This window comes from Numida meleagris, chromosome 6, assembly GCF_002078875.1.
Source record: "Numida meleagris isolate 19003 breed g44 Domestic line chromosome 6, NumMel1.0, whole genome shotgun sequence".
Taxonomy (NCBI): domain Eukaryota; kingdom Metazoa; phylum Chordata; class Aves; order Galliformes; family Numididae; genus Numida; species Numida meleagris.
In genome coordinates this window covers 15,964,434-15,989,972 of record NC_034414.1, presented here as the reverse complement: position 1 = coordinate 15,989,972, position 25,539 = coordinate 15,964,434, and the positions used below count along the sequence as shown (strand labels likewise).

The window sequence follows — 25,539 nt, the reverse complement described above, 5'->3', positions numbered from 1 at the left end:
AATTTTCAACACCTGCAGGATACAGCCAGGTTTCGCTGGTGTTGTTGTGTAATTAATAATCTGATTTGAGCTCGACTTAGGCTTTCATTTCTCAGGTGTTTCTTTTATTAATGTTTAAACCATGAACAGGCTGGAAGCATTTTATCTGGCAGTCAGAGGACTGCACTGGTTAGCAGGAGTTGGAAGTGAAGGTAAACTCAAGAGAAATGCCCTGCTCACCTCCCAGGAACACTCGATCATTCTGCTGGAGATCTGTAAGTTTATATGAAGTGGAAGAGGCTCGAATGATGAGGGTTAAGGAGGTGGAGTCACTATAATCAAAAAGGAGGAGAAAAAAAATGTTTTTTTGCCTTTATTTTTAAATTCATGTTTGTTTGTTTTATAAGAAGATTTTTCAAGCTGAAATGTGTCTGGAGGAATTTTGGACCCGTCAGTATCGTGCACAGTAAAATCTAAATAATCAGGAGGACACTGTGAGGTGCCTGGAAGGCACCAGAAAAAGCCAAATAGTAGCTGGGAAGCAAAAGAGAATACTCATGTTTGTAATGAATTTCTGTCCAAAAAAAAAAAAAAAGAATAAAAAGAGAGGAAAATAGGAATCAAAAGATAAATGCCATTTCATTTTTTTGCTGCTTCAACCACGTACTGCAACTGTATCCAGCATTTCCCATCCATAGCAACTACATGCTTAAGAAAGAGTTACTGTGTCTCCAAGAGATTATGGATAAAGATAACACACCTGGAAAGAACAAGGTTTCTGTTGACTTTCATCCAGCGCAAATATTTGATGCCAAGTCAGCTGAAGAAAAGGGCTCTGATTTCCCAGCACCTCCATATCCTCAGCAGAGTGCTTCGCTCAGTGTCGCTGCAAGGAGAAAATCAGCCACCACCAAGGCCACCCAGCCCAGCAGCTGCTATGCAGCAGCAGACCGGAGATAATGATACACCTCTGAGGTAGTAACTTAACGTCCCTCTCATGTTATCTGCACAAGTTCTGATGATATTGCCTAGAGTTTGGCATGTCTATCTCCTGTCCTATCTCCTACATCTGCCCACCACCCCCTCCAGCAGCATTGGTGCTGCCTAGATCTGCTCCCCATGAGCCCCAGTCATACTCCCAGCCCATCAAGCTTACTCCCTAAATGTGTTTCCTGGTTAACTCCTCTTTAGCACAACAAAGCTGACATATGGTGACACCATTAACTCAGCTGTAGTCTGTCCTGCAGCCTGGGATACTCAAACAAGAGTTCTTCTCCCCATTTCCATGCAGCACTGCCCAGCTCATCCATGTATTTCTGCCAGCAGGCATAAAGAGACCCAGCTCTAGCATACCTCAAAGCATTTATGGAATAGCAGACAATGCAGCGACATGAAACAATTAAGTGCTTGTTTTATTTCCAAGGAGAGCAATATGCCCAAATGCATCACTCCAGAACTGGAGTTAAAAATGAATACCTTGTTGGTACACGTGAAAATTCCAAGCAAGAACATATGACACACACTACCAGAGATTATATGCATTCAAAAGCGAACTGTTGACATAAAACCAGCACGAGACCTGAGGGGCAGCATGGCCTAAGAAATCAGCTCTGAGTGATTCCCTAGGCCCAACGCTACAGCTCAACTTTACAAGTCCTTGTCCAGTGCTGTAGCATTCACTCCGTGCGCTCCATGGCCTGAGATGCTAGGACATCTTAAGAAAAAGGAGTAATTTTATGCCCTTCTTTCAATAGTACTATTTGCATGTCTGAAATACAGCATCCGGTCACTGATGATTATTCACTGGGGGAAAAGGGGAAGAAAGCACAAGGACTTCTCAGACCTGAAGCTGCGGGTCAACTTTGGATGTTACAAGCTGACATTTTTACACAGGCTTTCAGACTGAGAATATCCCTTAAATACTGCTTAGAGGGTGGGAGTCCAAACCCATTGGGAAAGAGCTGAACAGATGTAGATTACAGTAGACATCCAAACAGCTTGTGTGCAACTTCCCACTGTTATTAGTGGGCCATTAGCTGAGGCATACTATGAGGTGTGTAACAGGAAGAGAAGGGCACCTCAGTAGTCAGTCACTGCACAGTTAAAAAGCAATAAATGCTTATGGCCATTTACAAGGTATTCGGATCACAAAACTGGGAGGTTAGCTCAGCACAATTGATGCCAATCCCACGACAGTGCCTATGCAACAGCTGGCCAGACCAGTTTCTAAAATGCAAATTAACATCATGCTTTTCACAAAGCTCTGCAAACTTCTTTACAAGTACACAGGCACATTTCACAAAGAGGATGTGAGGAATATCCCTTGGAAACTGCAAGGGGAAATTTACTTTCAGGCAAGTTAAGGCCTCTTCAGGGTTAAGGATTTCCACGTATTTGTAAAATAAAACTGGAACTCTGTCAAAGACCACCAGTGTGCAAGTCTCATCTAACAAGCCTGGCAGGTGCTGGAGCAAAAATCCTTAGATTTTGTTTTGAGGGAACCAGAAGAGATTTGGCAGAAAACACATTTTCATGGTGAACACAGTTCATGTTTCACCATGAGCAATACACGTAATCAATAGAAGTAGCTGGACAGTCTCCACCACACTACAGGACTTCACACCACGATCACACCTCTACTTTCTTACCAAGCACAGGACCAAAAACAGACCTAGAGGCAAATGCTCACACCCTGTTCCTCCAGAAGAAGACAGTTTCACATAAATAGCTATATGTAAGATCAGTATTAATTCATCGAAGGCTACTTTAGCCACTACTCAGCTGACAGACACTTTGGCTCTGAATTCCTCCAAGTTTCTGAAATCCGACACTCAAGGTCAAGAAGTACAGAAGAAGTTCATAAACACACTATCAACTGCCTGGCCACCATAAACTGCCACTAGCAGAAGTGGCGTGTTAGTATAGACCTAACAGAGCGTGGTAGTCTGCTCACAAGTTGATCAGCATTCAGCTCCTCAGGAAGACACTGGCCCCAGGGGGAACAGCCCTAAGAAACTGTCACACAGAGATTCCCTATACAAAACCTGTTCCCTTCTGCTAGGCACTACGTCATGGCTATCGCAGAGTCTTCAGTGCTGCTCTCCTGCTCCAAGCCCACACGGCGGATGGACTCCCTGTATTTCTGCCGTCCCAGCTCAATGATGGTTTCGATCTCATCAGCAATGTCCTGGCGGCCGCTCTCTTTCATGGCTGCGATCAGCTTGCTCACACAGTCAGGATCCTCTGAGTTTTGCTGGGCCCATGAGAAAAGCATGTCCAGGATTTGCTTATCAAGGTCTTCTCTGAAGAAAAGGAAAAGCACAGAAGTAACCAAGACGCTCTCCTGACTGGCGACCCAAAGAGGCTTTACCTGAGTCCAAGCCAAGGGCTGAAGCCCCACAGTAAAGTAATCCAGACACAAACAAAGTCCTCAGTGGACTTTGGGATTAAATTTGGAATTTAATTCCCCCATAGGAACAGTAAGTTGGTCACAACAAGCCACACTCTCTCCTACTTTCTTGACATTTTGGCCAAGATCTTTTGAATATAGATATTTACAATTAATGCCGTGGTTGACTGCTCATTGTCAAAGATGGAGTCTGGCCAGGTGGCCAGATGAGAGAACAAAGTAGGAATGTGATGCATCTGAACAACAAAGTTCATCAGGCTGGTTATTTCTAAATATTGCTTTCAAACATCAAGCTTTGTTTTATAACAACACGATAAAATAATCCATTTTCCATGAAAAATGTAATGCTTTGAGAAGAATTATTAGTTAACTCATCTTTTATCCAGTGAAACAATGTCAGCGAGAAAACTTTCCATGAGTCAAGCATGAATTTATCCTGCTGTACTGCAGCTACACGTGCTGTTGATTCTTGTGTCCCATCTTACCTGTGATTGTATCCTATGCGCTCAATCTGTTGATAGGTCAGGCCCAGGTTCAGGCCAATGGTCTGCCAGTCAGCTCCCACACGCCTGGCGATGCTCAGCAGGTTTGCCTGTGTAAGGTAGCCAGTCTCAGCATTGCCCAGGTTCAAGGGAGGGAAGGAGAAGCCATTCAATGAACTGGAGGTCTCGCCCCAACGGGGTTTCAATCTCTGTGTCATAAGAGAAGAGAGAAAGAGAACCTGCTAAAAAAAAATTCTTTTCGTAGAGGACAGTGGCCATTCAGCTTCCACACTGAAATTTTCTGTCTTGTACTGGGAGGAAGGCAGATGCTAACCTGGGGCTGAAGGACAGCTGTAAGAAGCAATGAGCACTCACACGGACAGCGATCAGCAGTGCTCAGTGCCATTGAAAAATATAAAATCATAATGCTCATAGTCACAGCTCATACTGGAAACCTTCCTTCTTGCTTTACAGAGCATTTTTTAAAGAATCATCTAAGTTCTTCAACTAGACTCCCAGTTGAGGCTGCGTATGACAGAAAAGGATCATGCACACAATCCGAAGTGAAGCGTTCAGACTACACACGTATTCATTGCTTTAAGTTTCTTGAAAGATGGTTACGTTCCATAAAATAAGGTGCCTTTCTTACTGTAAAACACAGCTTGCCCTTTAAAAGCCAGTGGCTCACGCCAGAGCACTTTGGACCAATCCCTGTAACTACCTCATCCTAGCCCATTCTTTTCCTTGCCAGCATGAGCTAAGTGACTAAGAACTGTATAAACAAAACAGACGCTTCCTCCTCCTCCACATTCCTCATTCATTCCAATGATCCACCCTCCCTTGACCATGCATCCTTCCAGTGCCCTGACTGGCGAGATGAGCACGAGTTGAAGACTGCTCCCAGTTTTTCACATTTCTCCTTTGAGAAGTGGTCATGGAGAGTGAGAGCTCTCCACCATGACAAAGAAAGAGCACATGGGAGATTTCTGTGCACATCTGAGAGAACTCTGACATAAGAAGATTCAAGGAACTGTGTCTGGCTGTGTTTCAGCGATCTGTCACCACAACTCTACCCTTCATTTTATTTACAGAAAACTTCCTTTTCACACAAAAATATCTCAAAAGGAAGAGAAGGCACTTTCCTTTCTTTCATGTAGATGGGCAAGATGATTTCTTGCAATCAATCTTTGCAGCCGTTGTCATAATGGAAGACAAAACTGGCTGAGCAGGAAGGCCCTGCTCTTTTCCCACATAGATTAGGAGACAAAGTAACTCACGGGCAGTTTGATGGGCAGAGTAGCGAGCCAGAGGGAGTCTGGTCCCCTCCTCCTCCTGGTGGCATCTTCAGGGATGCTCTCAGGAACTGCCCCTCGGTAGAAAGAGACCTTTGCAAACAGAAAGCATGCAGTGAGACTCGGATTCAAGCACAGTGGGCAAATCTGTTTGCACCATGATGTTTCTGCCTGAGAAAGAATGAATTCAGAATTTCTCGCCTATCCCCGGTCCAAAAATATGGCCTCCCAATTAAGCGTGATGGGGAGGGGCACTGAAGTTTCTGCTATAAAAACTAGTCTCTGCCAACACCTCAAGAGTTAATGGCAGGAATGTAAAGTCAGAGAGCTATCCTGATGAGTGATCCTTCCAGGTATAGTCAATGAAGTGCAAAGCCACGGGAAAGAGCAGAAGAGTCATGCCCAGAGCTCAGAGATCATCATGTGGAGCATCATAAAAGCGATGACGATGATGATGAAGAAGGAAACAAAATGTCAGTGTCATTGGTTGCTCACCTGGCCTTTTACAGCTTGGCCTTTCCTGTCTACAGGGGAAGTCACATAGATTTCCTTCATGTTCTTCAAGTGGGAGTAAAAAGTAAATGAGAGACGTCCATCCACACAGTCAGGGCGATCTGTGTCAGAAAAGCAGACAACACTCAACTTGTACAGAAAAGTGTGCATGTTTTCAAGCCTAGGCAACAGCTCATCATCCACCAGCATCCCCCCAGCTACCATCCACTCCTACTGAGACCTGAAAGAACTGCAATCCCCCCTGTCCTCTCTGGCTGCTGAGAAAGCAAGTCCTACGGGTGAAAAAGGAGAATGGCCACAAGGTGGAGACCAAGCTCAAGAATGACAGGCAAGGCTAGGGAAGGAGTGCAGATGGGGTCAAGTCCCTCCTCGCCTAGAATGTCTCAGTTTGCAGCTGTAACACATCTAGTCACAGTAGGGTATAAAAAAAGCCACTGTGAGTTTTGGTCTTGCTCCCTCTTTTCCTTCTCCCCTAATGGAAAGGTAGATGAAGCAAGAGAGAGAGATGCGTTACGTTTGGTAAAGGGAGAAAAAAAGACCTCTTTCTATACGTTCACCTAGAAACAAACAATATGAGTTAGATCACCATAGGCACTCTAGCGCACTGGCTGAGATGCCAGGAAAAGCGCGTTACTAGCTGCAGAAACAGATCAGTCATAAAATTAAAGGGATATTGCCCTTTGAAGGCTACAGCAGTGTAACAGGAAACATGAGCCTGTAAAAAGCGCTTTTTACAAACAAAAGTTGAATGACCAGAGAACTTGACAGGTTAAGCGTCCATGGGCCGGCTGCTGTGAGCAGTGCACTGGACGTAGAACTCCCAGAAGAAACAGGCCTGGAAGTCAGAGAGGCACAAGCAGAAAGGAGCCCAGCACTACCATACCCATATCGATGCTGATGCCTCTCTCAAAAGCTGCAAAGAATTGCTCTCCTTCAAACATTTCCACCATGTCAGATGGCTCAGGTCCTTGGTAGCGGTCCTGCAGCTTCCTCAGCACTGGGTCAACCTGGCAAAAAGGACAACACAGGACCCCATGTTCGGTCTGAAGCAACTATCTGTTCCCAGACCTGCGTCCCTATGCCTATAATGCTCCTCTCTCTCATCTTTAATTTAGAAAAACAATTTTCCACAGAAAGGATGTAAACAAATGAACAAATGCCCACATCCTACATCCCAGACACATTTACTACAGAAAAAAAAGAAAAGTAGTAGTATCAGCAACATCTCTGTCTTTTTTAACAGGTTATTAGCCTTCAAAGACAGGGATTTACTTGCTACCATTCCCCTCAGCACATAGCTGAGGACACCAGAGAACTCGTTTAGGTAGTGCAGCCTGGAGTAACACTGTAAGACCTGGGGTCTCAGTGCAGTGCAGGAGTTTCTATTTTTCTTCCTATTTGTATCAGTAAACCTCCTCTTTTACCCCATGACCATCCCTGGCAAGAAAGCAGATTCCCAGCATCCTCATCTCACTGTGAGTGCCATTGCTGCCTTCTCTGGAAACAGAATTCTAGCCCAGTATCCAAACAGTTGTCTATGCCTACAGGTCTTTTCAATACAGGAGAACAAATAAATCAAAAAGAAGCAACCAAATCAGAGCATTATACAGAGGCTTGGAATATGCAGGCCAGGCCAGTTTTAGCAGACTGATTAAATAACCCTTGCGTCACTGAGTTGCGCTGTCTGCCAAGGTATAAGTTCTCCAAACAGAGATGCATTTATTTTGCTAACACCTGAAGTAACACTGCTGAGGGATGATAACCCTAGGACAGAGGCAGCAGGAGTTGAGTGCTTATATCTTCATCAGTACTGAACCAGCCAGATTAGCTCAAACTGCCCTCCTGCACAGCATATACTAACCAGATATTGCACAGAAGCATATTAAGGAGGTTCCATTGCTCGAGCTGTAAACAGCAAGGAACATCGGAAAAACCAACATTTCCAACCACTTGAAATGAAAGCAGTGCTTCTGCTGCCCACACTAATCACCTGAGCCAGAAAAGTAATGCATTAACTTTAATATTGTGAGTGAAGCTTATGCCAACACACTTCGCCTCATGTTTTCTGGAGGCTAACAGCATTCACGAGGCCAGATACTCTGACTCAGCTGAGTTTAACAGCCCAGTTTTCAAGGTTTGCAGGGGAGGAAATCACTGCATGCCATCCACCATTGCATGGCATCCACCACTGCATAGAATGAGTCTTCCTTCTTCTCCTGATTCCCAGTGAACAAGTATCACACTACCAACACAGGGCGATTACAGCATACCTCAGCCATGACCTTGGGGCAGTGACCAGGACCATTTGGCACACTGTTGCCCTCACATTCTACAAAAGGAGGCCCAGGGAGCTCAGGAGAAAGGCAATGCAACCCATACAAGACCTTGTGCTTGGGGAGACACTGTAGGAGGACTTGTTCAGGGTCCTTCTTCCTCTGCAGAGCAATGAAGTTCACCTGGTACATACGTAACCGCTCATAAACTTTCTTAGCAATGCCTCCAATGTAGGTCTTGGTGGTGTACCACAGCCAGTACCTGTCAGACAAGGAATTAAGAAAAAGGATGGTTCCTGCCTAGGAAGAAAAGTTGATGTCACATCCATGAGATTGCCAATAGTTTGGGTCTTCAATGATCATTTCTTCATAGGGGAAAAGACCAAATCAGGATTTGAGAGAAGATGGGTTTCTCAAGCAACACTTCAGGAGCTATCTTATCCTCTGATTCTCTCTGATAACAAAGAAGTACTCAGACTGAGGGTGAAGGATGGTATTTAAAGTGAAGAAGGCAGAGGAAGAAATTGAGAACTTGGGAGCTGAGAAGAGTGTGGTCCGGAAACCTGCAGCTGAAGGATTACAAATTCAAAGTGGGAAGCACTAAATTGAGTGCATTTGTTCTAAAGACACTGAGCTTGCAAATCTGTCTGGACTTTTCTGCATTGCCAGACAAGAAGGGCTGATAGAGGGCAGCAGAATCACAAACTTTGCTCCAGTGAAAATACACAACAGGCAAAGGGATCAGGGTTATTATCAGCAGGTAAAAAATGATGGGTAGAAACAAAGTGGGTCTGACTTGCAAACAGAAAGAGAAATAGGTAGGACTAATGGCATGACCCCTGGCTGGGGTGTGGGAAAAGCAAGACAGAAACATCCCATCATCTCCTCAGGATTAAACCCGCACTTACCAGGAGAAGTGGGTGACTTCAAATACTGCATAAAGATGGGTGAATTCCAGCACCACTTGACTGGTGATGTCATCCCAAGTTTGGCCCTCCACATCCCCACAAAGAAGATGTAGCCTTGACCGATCCAAGTTTAACCCTAAGGACAACAATGATCAAGAGACGTTGCATACAGCAGAATTCTTTAATATGAGGTAAATATATGTATCTGACTCACTACCTTTATTCACAGCTTTTCAAACCCAGCCACAGTTTTGGGTGATTTACTTTTTAAAAGTGCCCAGTTAAGTCTTGTGCCTTTCCCTACAGCATCAAGGACTAAAACTCGGTTAAAGAAGAGCAGTAATAAAAGAATAAGGCAATCTGAATGCTAGAATATTCTCCAACAATGTAGACTCACAATACAATTCTCATCATCAATACCTAGGACTATTAAGATTTATCTCTTTCTAAACTTGCAGACTGAAGGCTTTTCAATCCTGATGCACTTCTGACATAAAAATACCAGGTAGTCTTACAATAAAGGCCAAGCCAATATCCAAAAATCTTTTATTTCTTCACAAGAAAGACATGACATGCCAAGGAAAACTGGATTGAGAAGACATAGAGTATTCAGCATGTCAACAGAGGAATCCCTGGCAAATCTACTATTGATTCAAGGCTCTTCACATTAGTATTCAGAGTGGGAGATGGCTTCATGTATAACTGTGTAATAGATGAAAGACTGCAGTGGCTCAGAACCTGATCTATCAGCAGGAAGTAAAATAGAAAGTAGATCCCTGGAGGCAGCATCTTCATTTTCTGCTTCAAGCTATTCCCAGTCACGAATCAAAGCCCTTTTACAACACATTTCCTTGTTTTGTAGGAGTGTCTCTCCAATCCACCATACCAAATCCAGCAGTCTAAACGCACATGTGGTTCAGCAGGGAAATCTATTTGCCACAGCAATTCTCTCAGCTTGTGCTGGTGGTTCCGTGAGGCCCAGTCCTGGTCTGCTGGGCCTCAGCTACCTTTGGCTCCCGCCATCCTGCACCAGCATCAACCACACAAATGTACTTCATCAGTCAAAGCTAAAAGCTTTGTTATTTTCAGTAGAGTCAAACAAAATGCCCAGCTTGCCGCTTGCTGTTTTCCACACAGTGTTTCCATTTTCCAATTTTGAGAATAAACTGACCTGTGACCCCAAATGGGAGCGGGAGCTGAATTTTCACGGGCCTGAGGAAATCTGCCAGGGAATCCTGGGAGAGGCAGAGCAAAGGACTGGCTTTGCATCCTGCATCAGCTGTGAGTTCTGCTATCTCTTCTGCAGAGACTGGCAGCACCTGAGCATAGAACGCACGGCAGAGAGAGGAGCAATCAGACACCCAAATCCCTTCGTTTCCCACACAATACCCCCAAGCACTCAGTAAGCAAATACAGCTCTTGGCTCACAGTGGGAAATGAAAGCGTAAGGAACTTTGGCTGAAGTTTGCTTTAATATTGGCGTCAAGGGCGCAAGCTGGGCCAGACCAAGGTATTACAATAGCATTTAGCAGCATCCACCAACTATATGGAACAACTAATTTTAGTGGGTCTGCTCTAGAATTAGATCTGTGTAAGTAATCACCACAAACCTCACTTGCTGAGCTGTTCTGCCAGGCTTGGTATGTTTTGTAATGGAACAAGAAGCAAATGCTTCTCTTCATGGTATCTCCCTGCTGATCTGCAGGAGGGAGCACCAGGAGGAAACCCACTTTCCCACAGGGGGCAGTTTGAAGAACAGCCTGTTTTGCAGGCAGAAAAACTAAGGTAGAAAGTGACAGGAGATGGGTCTGTCCATGAGGCATCCATGTCAGGCACTGCTTACTCTAGGGCAGACATTTCACCATCTGTTCTGCTACTTGACATAGATTAGCTGCACCAAGGGCTTACCGGGCTCCTTTATTTAGGCATACATACCTGCAGTTTGACATTGCGAGTCTCTTCAGTGACTCCAGGAGGGAAGGTCACTTTGATGTTTGGATCCACACTGGAAAAGAGCAAAGTCCCCTCTGTTGGCACTTTGCATTCATTTTGCACAAGTCGAGACACAACAAGGAACCAGGAGAAGTGAAGGACACTACAATGAGCCACGTGCTTCTGTAACAGAAGACAGGAAAGAAGAGAAAACATATGGGCATACCACACAACATGATAATGGCAGGAAAAAAAAAAAGAGGCAGTAACATCTGAGCAGATAAGAGCACCAGGATGGAAAGAGCAGCAGGTCATCACCTTCAGCAGACACACCTCCACAAGAAATCCTACAGCTGAAATCCACTCCATTTCATAGCAGCCAGTAAAAACACAGCTCATGAGATATTTCAAGCAGACTCCCTCATGGTTGGGCAAAAACAAGGCGAGCAACAGGAAAGATGTGTGTCAGCAGTCATTCCAACCTGCTTACCTTTGACTTTCTCTTCTTCTCCACTTGTGTTCTCAGGTCACTCCAGCTCTGCCCACTAAAGGTCCGAACTACCACCTCACGCTGGTGAAGAGTTTCTGGGGAGGCATATGGCATCCAGATCTCTACCTCCTGGCACAAAAGCAGACCCGTAAGACACCAACATAAAGCCTAAAATCAAGCCTAGCTCTGCTCAGTGGCATCCTGTGCAGACAAGAAGGGGAGGCAAAACACGGCCTGTAGGCAGGGAGTAGGGCAGGAGATGGGAATCCGCTCTGCCTTGCAGCCTCAGGAAAGGTGACAGGAGACACCTGATGTGCTGTGTATTGTGACTGCAGGAAAAGCAGCCGGTGGGCACAAATGGCAGAGTAACTTTTCCAGTGAGTTGCTGTCAGCCATGACAGAGCTGGTGACATAAATATTCACCAGCACGAATGAAAATGACACAATCAGACTTTTGGGGAACAATGTGAACCATTTTCCCCACAGATTAAGGGCAAATGCTGAAAATCGTGTAGAAAGAGGGCTGTGAGTTAGGAAGGTCACAGCTCAGCTCAAGCAGAAGTACTTGGAAAGGAAAAGGAACCAGAACAGCACAGTACCAAGGAAGCTGGCTGTGTTCTTTGAGTCTTTGCAGTGCAGCTTCTTTGACAGTAAGCCCTGCAGCTACTTACAAACTGCAGGGAGGGGGTTAGCTGGCTCTGAAGTCCCAAAAGACTCTCCCAGAAGACTCTGCTGAGCTACTGCATAGGCAGATTGTTCAGCAGCAGCCTGTGTCTGCTCTCACCTGCTGGAATTTGACCCCATGAGGCTGCAGCTCCAGGACTCTACTCAGCAGGACATCATGGTGTCTCAGCTTCACCCATCGAGGGTCTGGTGCCAGGGTTCGGAAGTAGATCTGCAGAGGGTCAGAGGCAGCCCCCGGTGGAAAGCAGAAACGGATGCCAGAGGCCAGGACCACTTTGCAACCTTCAGAGGTCACTGTAAAACTTTCAGAAGAAATACGTGAATGTGTGGCAACGCAACGACTCCAGCTGTCCAAAAAGTCAGCAGAGAAATCTCCCACCTTGTATGTGATTGGCCTAGTGAGGCAGTAAGTCCCCCGTGCACACACAAAATGTCTACCATGCACAATCTTGTCTGGGGCCTTGTTATACTACTGTAATATAAGTTCTTAGTTCTTAGAAGCATACCTATCCTCTTCTGATGCAAGGAACAGTCTCCGTAGCTCTGTGGTACTGGATTCATCTGCAGCAACCAGGTTTCAGTAGGAAGAGGAGGCAGAGGTTATTTAGATCAGGGTAGACAAGAAAGGTTGAATTTACCTTTCAGTTTTGGCTTAATCCTAATCTGACAAAAGTTGCTAAAGGAACCCTGCCCACACAGTAGCGGGCTTCAGATGAAGCAGCAGCAGCAGCAGCAGGAGGATAGGAAGAAGCCAAGGGGTCCCTCGGACACACTGGAAATGCTGATTCTCTCCCCAAGCAAAACTTAGGAGTTAGAAAATCTTCCACTCTACCAGTCCTGTGGCTCTCAGGGCCATGACTGATCACCTATGGCCACCTGTTGGAACCAGTGCTTGTTCTTGTGAATGTGAGCGCTATCGCGAAACTCTGCTCAGATTCCTCCTCGTATACCATCTTCATCTTAGAGAAAGGCCTGCTGCCCTGCAGCCCGGGAATAAGGGCAAAGCAGGAGATAACTGCACAGCTGAATCATCTCTGATTGCTCCCGTGCTTCTAGCATGAGCCACCACAGCCTGAAGGTCATGCACCAAGTATTTTCTGCTAAAAAGGTGAGACCCCTTAATGTACGCTCCTGATCTGCTTCACACGAATCCAATTTTCACTTTCACTGTAAAATCTTTCCAAAGAGCAGGCCTAGCAAGGCAGTTTATGGGACCTCTAAGACCTCCAGAACAGGCTTGGGCTCATAAAAACAAACCGCCTGAATCATTACAACCTACTAATAACACCAGACAAATAAACACTAATCTGATTGCCCCCCCGCTTCTCTTTTTTAATCCAAATCCGTTCATTCCATGCTGGGCTGAGCAAGGGAACAGCTGGGCAAAACCCACAGAAGCAGAAGCCTTGCAATTACCAGCCTGCAGGGACGGCTCAGTTTCTCCTAAGGGGTTGCCTCGGAGGTGCACGAACGGTGCAGTCTGGATCTCAGGGGGGACAGCACGGAGGCAGTTATTCTGCAGATCAAGCCTGGACAAGTTGGGCAGTCTGGCGAGCGATGCAGGGACTGTCACCAGAAGATTGCTGTGAAGATGGAGCCGCCGCAGAGACTTCAAATTGGCTGCAGGTTAGAACAAGCAATGACTCCCCATCCATGCTGTTAATTGTACTGCACATCAGCTCTCGCCACACGCACACACACACTCCTGCCTTTCAGCACTGGATATTCATCCCCTCACACATGTGCAATAAGTGAGAGGTACAATAGCTCTACATATCTTTGGATCCCAAAATAAATGAGGCCAGTGAACTAGCAGAGAGGCAATGCAGCTACCCCTGTTCTGTGCTTTACAGCATCAGTGACAACCCCTGGACAAAATGAGAGGAGTCAAGAGCCAGCAAACCTATGGGAAGCTGGGCACTGGAATTCAGAGCCTGGCTCAGTGCATTGCTCCATAATACTGAGCCTGATTTCAAGCTGTTCTGCTTCCTCTTAAGCCCCAGCTCTTCTGTTTCCAGTCCTGGATGCCCCCAGAAGACAGCCAGGCCAGACTCAACTACTTTAGGTTGTATGAAAATCCTAGGAGCCTTTCTGATTCACAGAAGCAGAAAGCATGAACCCTAGATGCCCAACTAATGCCCACAGGGACTGACTTGACCCAGCAGGTTTTTCCGGATATCCTTCCCATTTTGGCTCTAACGTAATGGACACTTTGTGCTAGCAACTCTGGGAACAGAGGCAAAGGGCTCAGGGATCCTAGCCTGTATCAAAAACTCAGCAGACTCACGCTATTCTTGTCACCTAAGAAAACAGGTACCTAAGGATTCTGGGATGCTTGGTAGCCGATTTCCAGAGAGATCCAGTTCCATGCAGCTCTGCAGATTTCCAACCTCTTCAGGGAGAAGTTCCAACACATTTTCTGAGAGATCCAGGTCCTCCAGTGCTGCCAGCTCCCCAATGCTCAAAGGTAAGTCCTTCAGCTGATTTTTCATAGCAGAGAAGAAAGTCAGCTTGCTCAGAGAGCCAAAGTTCTCAGGAAGTGCCACCAAGTTGTTGTGGCTCACCAAGAGTGCACGGAGGCTGGTGAGGCAAGGGATGCAGCTGGGCAAGGTGGAGAGGCTATTGAAGCTGAGATCCAAGTGAGTGAGATATCTAAGGGTCCCAAAATCTGGCGGCAAGGTTGTCAGGGAGCCGTGCTGACACGAACCAAATTCATCTCTGACATGGCCACCTAGGTGAAAAGGGAAGTAGGGGAAGAAGACAAAATAAATACAAAGATACCTCATCAGCCTCAGGTAATGCTCCCTTCTGAAGCTATAGCATGGATACTCAGATGATGGTGAGTTTCTGAGCAGCACTGATTACAAAGTTTGCTAGGTTTTCTGCACCTTGCCTCAGTTTCCTGATCTGTGACAGGGTATAACTATGAAGACCTGCTGGGTAATCAAGAGATGTTACAGTGAACTCACGGGGCCCTGCTAAACACATGTGGGGCAAAGTTCAGAAAGAACCAGGCCACTCCACACATATACCACCACTCAGTGTAGTGGCTCATACTCTTCCAAGCCCCTGAATCTTTTTCCCCTAGTCCCAACCAGTGGACAACACACAACACTTTATGGACAAGGGAGACCTTCCTCACCCACCCTCCAGACTCTGCTTGCGCTGCTGGGGAACAAGCACCCCCAAGGAATGAGACCTGCCCTTGCAAGGCAGATGAGAAAAGCAGTGAAATGTGGCAAAAAAAAAAGGCAAGTCATTGAATATTGTGAAGGCTAGATGAAAATGCAGAGAGAGAAGGGTACAGGTCCCGCCCCAGTTTGGTACACTCAAACTGGTGAAAGGTTGCACCTCAGAAAAAAGAGGTCAAGTCCAGGATTCCCCATTTCTTCTTTGCCTCCATTTCTCCTTCCATTGCTCTACTTGTGAATGCACATAGCAGAGGGCAACTTTTGTTATGCTGCATTATGGAGAAGAATGTAAACAAACAATCTAAGAGAAACATTCTACCTGGGACGTAACAAAATCTAGTTGAACTACTTTATTGCACTTCAGGATGTTCAGAGGATGCGTCTGTCTCACAAAACAAGCATCATAAAAAGGTATTGCCGTTAACATCATCTTACTGTAGGAGAAAAGACAAATGAAATGATCTGTATGAGATTTTATAAGAAATCCATAGTAGGTAGAGAAATGAACCTCAGCCTTGAGAGCTGTAAGCTGGAACCCTGAATTCTTTTCTCTCTCATGATTTTAAAATTTCACCGCCCAAAGATCAAATGACTCAATCTATACAAAAATTGCATCATTCATATTGAGACCCTCCTACAGCTAAGAGTTAAGGAAATCAAGAAATGATATAATATTCAGACATGTAACAGTTATTACAGAATACCGAATGACACGCACTCCGACAGGCACATTTTTCAATTCCCCACTCCTTACACAGTTGTGCAAAAAAATGCTCTTCTTCTAGAGCATGGATAAAGAAAGTGTCGCAGCATCAGCCTAACCAGACTCCAAAAACCGATCTGCACACAGCTGTAGAGGCAAAGCAAGGACATAAATGTCTAGAAGCTGATTCTTGTTCAAATCTGCATGCAGCTCTGAGCAAGGCTAAGAGCCGATGCTCTAGCACAGGGCACTAGAACAAAAAAGCTCTAAGGCAGCTTGTTCTGCAGATGCGGAACGATGGAAAAACCCCAACATGAAGCTAGGCAATGGGGTCCGGGAACTCACCTTTGAGCACCAGGGACTTCAGGCGCTTCAAACGTGGAAGGATGCCCAGCACGGTGTCAAGCAAGCGATTGTTACTGCTGAGCCGGAGGAGCTCCACCTGCACCACCTCTGCCTGTTGCCTCTCAAACAGCCAGCGCAGCCGACAGCAGCCGTCGGGACAAACATCCAGAGTGAGTCTGTTGTCTGCCAACCAGGAGCCTGTGAGCGCAGGAGCCTCTGAAGCCCCCTCCCCACGCTCATCCCTGAGCCCCAGCAGCTCTGCCATCTTCTGCATCTTGTCCAGGGGGACCAGACATGCTCTGACTTGCCAGGCGGGCAGGCACCGGCAGCACTGGGATGCAGCCGGGATGGGGAAATGGAAAAAGGATGGCTCTGAAAGGGAACAGATGTGCACAGTGAAGGCCTCCCACCTCAGCCCAGGGTGGCTGGAAACTGTTTAGAACTACAAGAAGGCAAGAGGCGTGTTGCCGAAAAGCTTTGCGGGCAGTGGGGACAGAAATGCAGGGGCTCTGCGGAGCCTTCTCCTTTCTAGAGAAAACCCCTAAGTTTTCCCAGCTGACACCTGCAAATTCAGGGAATGGAGTAAATATCTGTTATTCCAATTATCCATCATAATAAATATCACTAGGAATTTTAAAAGGTATAAATGTAAGTGCCTATGCTTTGTGCAGAACACAAAGTGCCTTAGCAAGAAGGTTTGCGTGCAAACAGGGAAAGAGTGGCAGGGAATGCTGACACAGGAGCAGCAGCTCTCCCAGGCCAGCGTGCTGCTCGTGGGCTGACATCAACTCTCATCCAACTCAATTGCGAAATTTGGCAACAGTGGCTAGTAAATGGAAATGAAAACAGGCAAAGGGCAGTGGAGCAAATGCAGCAGGGTTGGGGAGAAGGTATTAAAGGCAGGGCCACTGCATAGGGCATGGGACTGCTGCCCTCAGCAGCAAATAGGGCACAGAGCCACAGCAGGTAGCTCTCTCCCCTCCAGCAGCTCCAAAAGGAGGGGGAAAGGGGAAAAGTAAGTGGTGTGCTAAAGAGGGTTTCACGCTTAAGGAGCAGAGGTACAAAACTTGAACAAATTAATTAGTCCTCCACCTTCTCAGTATTAAGATGCCTTCGTAATCCACCCACCCTTTGGGTTTCCAAAAGTGGCCGCTATCACTGTGGTATGCTGCGAGCACAAATATGTAAAAACAAAGGCACTGCCTTTGTTTTTACACCACCAGTTACATACTGGGGGTGTTATTAGCCGTTATTTCCACTTCCTTTATCTTTTGCAACTCCTCCCGAGCTTGGTAATTAAAGCAGTTTACGACGCGAACATCGTATCTTTTAAAACCCTGCCACGGACTGAGGCAGCAAATAGAAGCTGGGTTTGAGCGAGGGATGCGGGATTCCAAAAAACGCCGGGCAGCACAGCAGCACCGCCGCTTCCTGGCCACAGAGAGGGGAGAGGGATCGCACCTGGCTCCCGGAAGGAGCAGAAACTCTCTTAGAGACACGCGTGGCAGCTTTGTAAATCTGTGGAAGGCTCCGAGCAGCCCCAGAGCCCCGAGCCCCCGCTCCCGGCCGCACACCCCGTGCCCCGCAGAGCACTCCCGCCTCGCCCCGCGCACACACACCCTGCGTCCCGCGCCCGGCCGCGCTGCTGGGGCTCGGCCCCGCCGCTTCCTGCAAAGTTGGTGCCAGGGCGGGCGGAGGGGGAGGTGCCGAGGCAGCCGGACGAGGGGAGGCGGGTGCCAGGGGCGGTGCCCTGTGCCGCGGGACCGGGCCCGCGGGGCTGGGGGCAGCGAGCCGCGCTGCGTTTGCTGCGCTCCCCGCGTTGCTGGCGGAGCGGTGCCCGTGTGGACGCGCTGATAGCAGCGGAGACCATGCGCTTCCCCAGCTGCAAAGCCTAGCAGTACGCTACCACCGGAGAGAAACCGCTCTGCCCTTGAGGAGAGGCTCTTTCCTCAGGGAAAGCCTTGCTTAGGGGGAACTAACAGTGCGTTCTGGGACAGAACCTTTAGAGGGGAACTTTCCGGTTGTGCAAAGGGGAAACAACGAGCCACGTGTCTGCGCCTCAAACGCGCATGCGCAGACCTGTGCTGAGAAGAGCGGCGGGTGCGAAAAGCCCGCGGCTTCCCATTGGCTGATCCGCTCCCTCTGCCTGGTCCAATGGCAGCGCGCGTTGTTGAGAGGTGACGGGAAGAAGGCGTTGCCGAAGCCCCGCCCTTTCCTTTTCGCCGCCGGGCTGTCGCAGCGAGCGCACGTTCCGGGCCTGTCTCACACCGCCGCCTCGCCAAGTAAGCGTGGGGCGGCCCTGTGCCCCATACCGCCACCCCTGCCGCGGGAATGAGCGCTCCCGGCCTCTCGCGGCTCTCAGCGGGCTTGGGCCAGACCTCTCGGGGCGGGGAGGGGGGCAACGGCGGCCATGTGCTCCGCCGGCCTGGGCCTGAGGAGGGACGGGTCGACAGCGCCTAGGTGGGGAGGGGTGCACGCCGCGGGGCGAGGAGGGATTTCGAGATCGGGAAGCGTCGGGCCGCGCTGGCTGCAGGGCATCGGGGCAGCGAGAGCTACTGGGCCCGGCGGCGTTCGCGGCCTCTGTACTGGGCCTACACTGGCGGGAGGCGGGAATGCGGCCTCACCCGCGACAGGTTTTATTTAGTAAATAGAGCAAAAGGAAAAGAAAATAACAATTATCAACCTAGTTCTGTGGCATTGAAGATCTCGGTTTTTGTTTTCCAGGATGCGTTACGTTGCAGCATACCTTCTTGCAGTCCTTGGTGGCAATGAGTCCCCCACGTCAAAGGACTTGAAAAAGATCCTTGACAGCGTTGGCATCGAGACAGACGACGAACGCCTGAACAAGGTGGTCTTGCCCTCTGATTTCAGGGGTTACATCCCTGTTGGCGATGAACCTTGGAGCTGTTCTCTTGTCTTCAGTGTTTCTTTATTCCCCTTAGTGTTGGTCTGGTCTTACTTCTCACTGATCATCTACATACGTGATTTCCAAAACGCTGCTGAGCCAATCAGAACTATTTTCTACAGCATCTTTGTAGAAGTCTGTCTTTACAGTTCTAGATGTATCTCTGTTAGTTGTTGCTGCCTTTTGACATAAATCCAAAAAATCCCAAATCCACTGGGATGGTAGCTACAGATGATATTTATTGAAAGTGATTTCTTTTCTAATATAATATGTAGTTTGCACTTAAATGCTTAATTTTGGCTTTTGGTCAATTTTAATTAACAGCAAGAAGATCTGAAGATCTGATATTCAGCATTACATTATTTCTTGGTGTACTGTAAAGAAGGGTTTCTACCTTCAGCAAGAATTATAATGAGAATATAATAAACTATAATGAGGACAGTGAAGGCATTCAATAATAATACGGAGGACAGTTTTAGAAATAATTGCTGAAATGGTTATATTGAGAAGCAGACTTTTTAAGAGAGAGTATCCTAATTGAATGTTTCTTGTGAGGTAGCAGAGCTTCACTCCTTTTGAACTTAAGGATAAATGGCTACAGGAGTGGGAGGGGAAGTCTTGCCACTTGCCCCATATGTGTAGCAGAGCGCTTCTGGAGAGGAGGAGAAAGCTCTAGACTGTTCTCCCATCAGCACAGCCCAATAACCTGTAGACCCAGCTGGGAGCATCCTTATGGTTTGGGATCTTGGCTTGAACTTACGGTGCTCCTGTTTAAACACTGGGTGCTACTGCCTTGGCTTGCTTTTGTTTCATTAATACTTTTATGCTTGAATTGTTTCCTCTGATCCTCCAATATCCTGAAAGTGTCTCTGGAACTGGTGTTGGTCAAGATTAATTCATCCTTTTCTATTTGTACTGGCTGCATCTTTTGCCAGGGTAAATCTAGCAGGCTCTTAAAAAGCATCTTCTAGTTGAAGCAGGCACACAAGAATGTCATTTTGCAGATCAGCATGATGCGTAAGCAGGAGGTGCACGTTGAAAATATGCCAAAAGTTCTTTGGTGACTGTGGTGTTCACCACTGGCACCTGTTAGCAGGAATTCACTAGTAGGATCTGCGAGGTACTCTATTGTTTTTATAAAATGCTTGCTTGCTTTATCATTTTTTGTTTCTATGTGTTGCTTTCCTCATCCCTGCTGATAGAACAATGGTAGTTAGACTGAAGTTAGGACTCTGCCCTAGTGCAGGGGTGTAACCAGCTTGGCTGTGACATTTGGTAATGTTAGGAACGGGGCCCTGTTGTGGTTGTTGGTCTGATGCCCAGCACTTCAGAGCCTTCCAGTGGATATTGAGCAAGATATGCAAACAGTCCCGCAGCGACTAACAGACCATTAGTGGGCTTTCCCAGTTGGCTCAGTGACATCTGTGTATCTTGCCTTCTGTAATGTTCGTGGATTCATTGTGAATTTATTGCAATAGGTTTCATGAAGAAGCTTTTGCAGGGAAGAAAAAAAAAATCTAGATGGAATTCTTATTGCAATGTTCTGTTCCTTCCACTGAGAAATAAGGAATGCTGGAGCTGTGCAGGCAGCAGGATGGAGGCATTGCACATAGTAATCAGTACTTGTTTAAATGTAGCTTATACTCATGTTGTTTTGAAGCTATTAACATTGTAAATGTAATTTACACAGGTTATTAGTGAGCTGAATGGAAAAAACATCGAAGACGTCATTGCTCAGGGTAAGTACAGTCTGGAGTGTCACAGATAATTGCCTCCGCTATTTTGGTAACTTAGACTTGAGAGCACGGAATTGCTGCCAACTTCCTGATTATTCATCATTTTCCTCTTTCAGTTGAGGACTTTCATGCCATGTTTCTGCTGAAACGCTTGAAATCCAGCAGGTCCATTCTAACTCCCAGCAGGTTGGTGCCAGTACCTGCTGGGTTTCGCTTGTGGACAACATTATACTGGAAGACTTAAATGTGTATGAGCTTACTGGTAGTTTGCTCATGACATAGTTTTCTGGACATGTTGAAGGAAGAGAGAATTAACTGTTCTTTAGTTTTGGTTTTTTTTTTTGCGTTTACCCACTTGTACATACAGCTTTTTTAAGGTATTTACTTATTTTACTTATTTATTGTTAAGTGTAATTACATGTCAATTCATTTAAAGGCACAGTTACACTCACAGTGATTAATACAAGCTTCTCCAGTCCATATCTCTTCTGGGGCTCCCCACATCTGGTACTTCCTTTTCTCCAGGACAGAGCTCTTAAGTGCTGAAGAATGCTTGAAAGCTTATGCTCTTAACTGCTGGCTCCTATTGGGTCTGGGACTTTTAACTTTACTTGACTGAGTCATAGGGTTGAAATAATAGAGTTGGGGTAGCGCAAAGAGCTAGATATAATTATTTTCTGTTTTTGAAAATACTTAGGCAAAAGGGAACTTTTCAGCATATGTTTGCTTAAATGTTGCCAGGACTTTGCCTGGTGTTGCTGCTGTTCTGAGTGGTAACAGGACGTTCTGTTGGTGTGGTTTCAAGGCCTAAGAGAGCCATTATGCATGTTCTCGCAACGCATTAACTGTTTCTTTATGTAATACTTTTTCTTAAAACAAATTGTTTCTTAGAACATATTGACATGCATATGGAACATGTTTGTTTACTTGGCTAGTTCATTAGAGCTTGAAGTAACAAGGAATTATTTGGAAACAGATTCCCAGAAACTGGAATGTAAGTAAGCATACAGTGTACATGACCTCTGAGGGCCAAGGGAGCCTTGGTATGTGAAAGGTAGATGCCAGAGAGCTAACTAACTTTTCCAAACACAAGCATAAATCAGAAGTGAGTTTGCTAATCTCAAAGGAGATGCAATAGGTTTCATAGTGTGTTGGAAAATTTGGTTAAGTTACTGTACTCTTTGCCATAAATATATATTTTTTTCCTCCCCCACAATCCCAGTCATGCCCTCACAGTTTTCTGTACCCTTAAAACAAAACAACAACAAAAACTACCCAGTGTTTTTGAGATATCTTGAGATTATCCATTTCTGGGCTATTCTGCTTTATCCAGAAAACACAGTTTTTCTGTATTGTGTAAAATCGGATGTGTTTGCCACTATTTTTATATGATCGCTTTTGAAGAAAATAGTGGACTTTGTATGCAGAAGAAAGCTTGTTAGTATGCTGTTAGTGGTCTCAGGATAAGCTTTCAATGTGAGGTTTAGGTGGTTTTTTTTGTTGGTGGGTTTTTTTTTTTGAGGTTTCATTCTTGCAGGTGCTGTTTCTTGTTCCTTGCAGTGATAGTGATGGAGTGACAGTTCAGTTCATGAGACATGGAATGGGTTTTTTTTTTTTGTTTGTTTGTTTTTTTTGCGCTCCTGTTCTTGCCTGACTGTGCTGGTGATGAGCAGTTCAATAGTTTCTCTTCTTTCCTGTTCAGGTAATGGAAAGCTTGCCAGCATGCCGGCTGGGGGAGCTGTGGCAGCCCCTGCTGGAGGGGTCTCTGCTGCTCCTGCTGCAGGTGCTGCCCCTGCTGCCGGTGAGTATGACTGGAGAGGCATTGTTACAGGACAGTTACATTTTCTCTGTTCAAATCTTAGAATCTTAGGATCATCAAGATTGGAAAAGACCTCCAAGATCATCTGGTCCAACCATTCACCTACCACCACTATTTCCCCACTAAACTGTGTCCGTTAGTACAACATCTAAACCTTAATGTTTAAGTCCCAATTTCAAGGTCTTTCCACTTTAACAGTTAGCTATGTAATTGAAAAATGAAGTAAACTGTTGTTTTTGCTATGGGCAATAAGAAACATTTGCTCTTTTTTTATCCACTTTAAAGTTTGTTTTGGCTTAGAACTGAAGACTTCACCGTTTAAAGGACATCCCTTCAATAGTAGTGTCTGTGTCCCTTCAGCGTTTGTCTACTGAAAGGGAACAAAAGGTCCCACTGAAGATCAGCCATGGAGGCTGAAACACTATTAACGTGGAAGCTGAGAACACTAACACATGTTTCTTGAAAATCTATGTGCAAAAAGGTAAATACTAACCCTTGGCTTGTCTGTTTTCTTCAGCTGAGGAGAAGAAAGAAGAGAAGAAGGAAGAATCTGAAGAATCTGATGATGACATGGGATTTGGCCTATTTGATTAATTATTTGTTATACAGAAATTATTAAAATTGTTTGTTTAAATTTTTTTGAGTTTGTTATTATAATGACGTAACTGCTGTTGAATTCTGACAGCTCTTTAAATAGCTCTGACAAAGCTTTAACTTGAGCTCTGTGTGAAATAGAGAGGAGCCAATAGAGAGGAGCCATGGGAGTTTACTTTTGAAGTTGTCAGGAAACTGCTGAGCTTTTATGAAGCTGGATGCTTGTTTTTGAGACTCCTATTTATTAAATACTATGTATAAATATCTTACCTGATAATAACTTCTCCATATTAATTTCCTATCTCAGTTATTCAGGAAAAAGTCCTGTTCAGCAATAAAGAGAAAAAATAAATTTGGGGCATCTGGTTAATTGTTGTTATACAACAGGAAACCATTTGAATTGAGAGCAAGTCTGAATTAGTCCAGAAACATTACCATTTCAGAGACAATTAGAATAATTAGTTCTCTGTAAACATCTACAATCAGTGGTTTCATGGCTACTTCACGTTTCCAGGATCTAGGGGACAACACCGGTCAAATGCTTGACTACTTGGACTCTATGTAGCATCCATATGATTAACAGAACCTCTAACGAAAAAAAAAACCCAAAATGTCTCCTGTTCTTAGTGGAACCCTGAGATCAATGTAAAGATGTTCTTTTTGTACTCTTATACCTTTTATATCTCTTATTCTAGCAGTAGATGAAATATATAGGATATTAATCTCCTTGATTTAAACAAAAACCCAAAACTTTCTGAGGAAAATAGTATTTTTGGAAAGCTGCATATGATCTCTGGTGTGCCTGGAAGAATGTGTCAGTATGTGAGGACAGCAAGTGTTGCTTTTATAAAGTTGCTTTCATAAACTATCGTATGTTAGGAAACAGTTCCAGCAGGCAAATTCCAATGACTTTACACAGAGGTCTTTGGCTGTCGTTGAGTAGTGTGCAGGTAGCACGTGTGATGATCTCCCTGCGCCAAGTCTCCACAGGTAGTTTTGAGAGAGAGGGGTCCCGGAGCACTCTGCGCTCTAATTCTTTGTCAGTGTAAGTTGTAGGGAAAAAAGAAGGCACAAGCTTATAATGCGATGTTGGCTATGAGTCATTGGATAAAGCATGGCAAGTACTTCTGAGAGGACAGATGGGTGAAATCCAAGTAGGAAAAATGATTTTATCTTGTACTGAGAGAAAACGCCCTTCCCGGGAGCCAGCGCAGAGGGCAGCTGAAACTTTGATCCTCAGATCATGAGTTGGCTGTCAATTTAGCAGTTAACCCTTGGTGTCCTATGAAGACACAGGAAGCAATAACTTTCAACTTCTTAATCTCAAATCCTAGCATAACAGAAGTAGTAGTGAAAATTGCTCATGTTTGTTCAAGTTCTCTGCCAGAATTGTAATGGCTGTGGCTTGATACTGGAAAGGCTGCAGGCATTCCTATGTGTTTCTTTCCTCCCTGATTTCTCCAGATCACTGGAAAATAGTGGTTCTTGGATGTGGTTTTACTGAGAGCTCCCCAACCTGCACTGTTGCCTTTCTTAGCTGCTACAAGAGCAAAATCAATGTTTCCACAGGATCTAGCTATGCCCTGTCAATCCATTCAGAAGGGTTTTTCCATGTACAAAGGAACTGGTTGTAGTGGGACTGAACTATTCCATACGTTTTTGCTGTGTCCAGGCCTGCGGGATAAGGCCAAAACCTATCCTACCAGCTGCTGTTTTCCACGATTAGCCACTTCAGCAACTACCTACTGTGGTGCGAAGAGAGGAGCTCACCGCTCTGGTGAAGATCTCATTGAGCTGGGATCTCTGCTTTTGCTCTGTGGACACAGTTCTGAGTTTTTGAGTATATTGCCCCCATATCCCACCAATGTTTCCAAAGGCACGGAGAGCAGTGGGGTAGATGTGCTGTATTCCATGATGCTTTCAAAGAAAACTAGTGCCTGCAAAGACCTAGTCTGCTCCCCTGCATAATTAGTTTTAATTAGAACACATTTTTCCTGACTTCATACGGAAATCTCGAAAGGTACTGAAGGGAAAGGACAGCCTTCTGCCTGGTGATTACACTGCTAACTGATTATTAGTAGATTGACAGTAGGGGAGAGTGATTTAATCATAGGCTTGACACTGAAACACACGAGCTTTCCTCACTGATAGGCAAATGCTCCATCGCAGATTGGCTCCGACTGAAAACTATTCCTTACAAACATTACTGGTCAGGGAGAGTGATGTGACATGTTCACTACTTGGAAAGCAGTGAGAATGTCCTGGACACAATTGGAAAATAATA

At 45.7% G+C, this 25,539-nt stretch overlaps 2 protein-coding genes across 4 annotated transcripts; one reads left to right on the top strand and one right to left on the bottom strand.

Annotated features, from left to right (window-relative positions):
- Window positions 1,371-18,087, bottom strand: PIDD1 (p53-induced death domain protein 1). 2 transcript variants are annotated; one of them, XM_021402384.1, is made up of 16 exons: window positions 17,821-18,087; window positions 16,202-16,573; window positions 14,280-14,693; window positions 13,379-13,582; window positions 12,469-12,523; window positions 12,063-12,264; window positions 11,279-11,407; window positions 10,792-10,971; window positions 10,028-10,175; window positions 8,857-8,992; window positions 8,060-8,210; window positions 6,559-6,682; window positions 5,658-5,776; window positions 5,148-5,255; window positions 3,874-4,079; window positions 1,371-3,281 (listed from the first exon to the last, which is right to left on the bottom strand). In XM_021402384.1, the coding sequence occupies exons 2-16, from the start codon at window positions 16,473-16,475 to the stop codon at window positions 3,044-3,046; spliced, it is 2,688 nt and encodes an 895-aa protein (XP_021258059.1). In that variant the 5' UTR covers window positions 16,476-16,573; window positions 17,821-18,087; the 3' UTR covers window positions 1,371-3,043. The 2 variants fall into 2 exon arrangements, with proteins under 2 accessions (XP_021258059.1, XP_021258058.1); XM_021402383.1 differs by lacking the exon at window positions 17,821-18,087 and adding an exon at window positions 17,663-17,791.
- Window positions 18,333-23,299, top strand: RPLP2 (ribosomal protein lateral stalk subunit P2). Of its 2 annotated transcripts, XM_021402385.1 has the most exons (5): window positions 18,333-18,483; window positions 18,926-19,049; window positions 20,797-20,845; window positions 22,545-22,643; window positions 23,179-23,299. In XM_021402385.1, exons 2-5 carry the CDS (start codon window positions 18,927-18,929, stop codon window positions 23,253-23,255), a joined length of 348 nt encoding a protein of 115 aa, XP_021258060.1. In that variant the 5' UTR covers window positions 18,333-18,483; window position 18,926; the 3' UTR covers window positions 23,256-23,299. The 2 variants fall into 2 exon arrangements, with proteins under 2 accessions (XP_021258060.1, XP_021258062.1); XM_021402387.1 differs by lacking the exons at window positions 22,545-22,643; window positions 23,179-23,299 and adding an exon at window positions 20,959-21,101.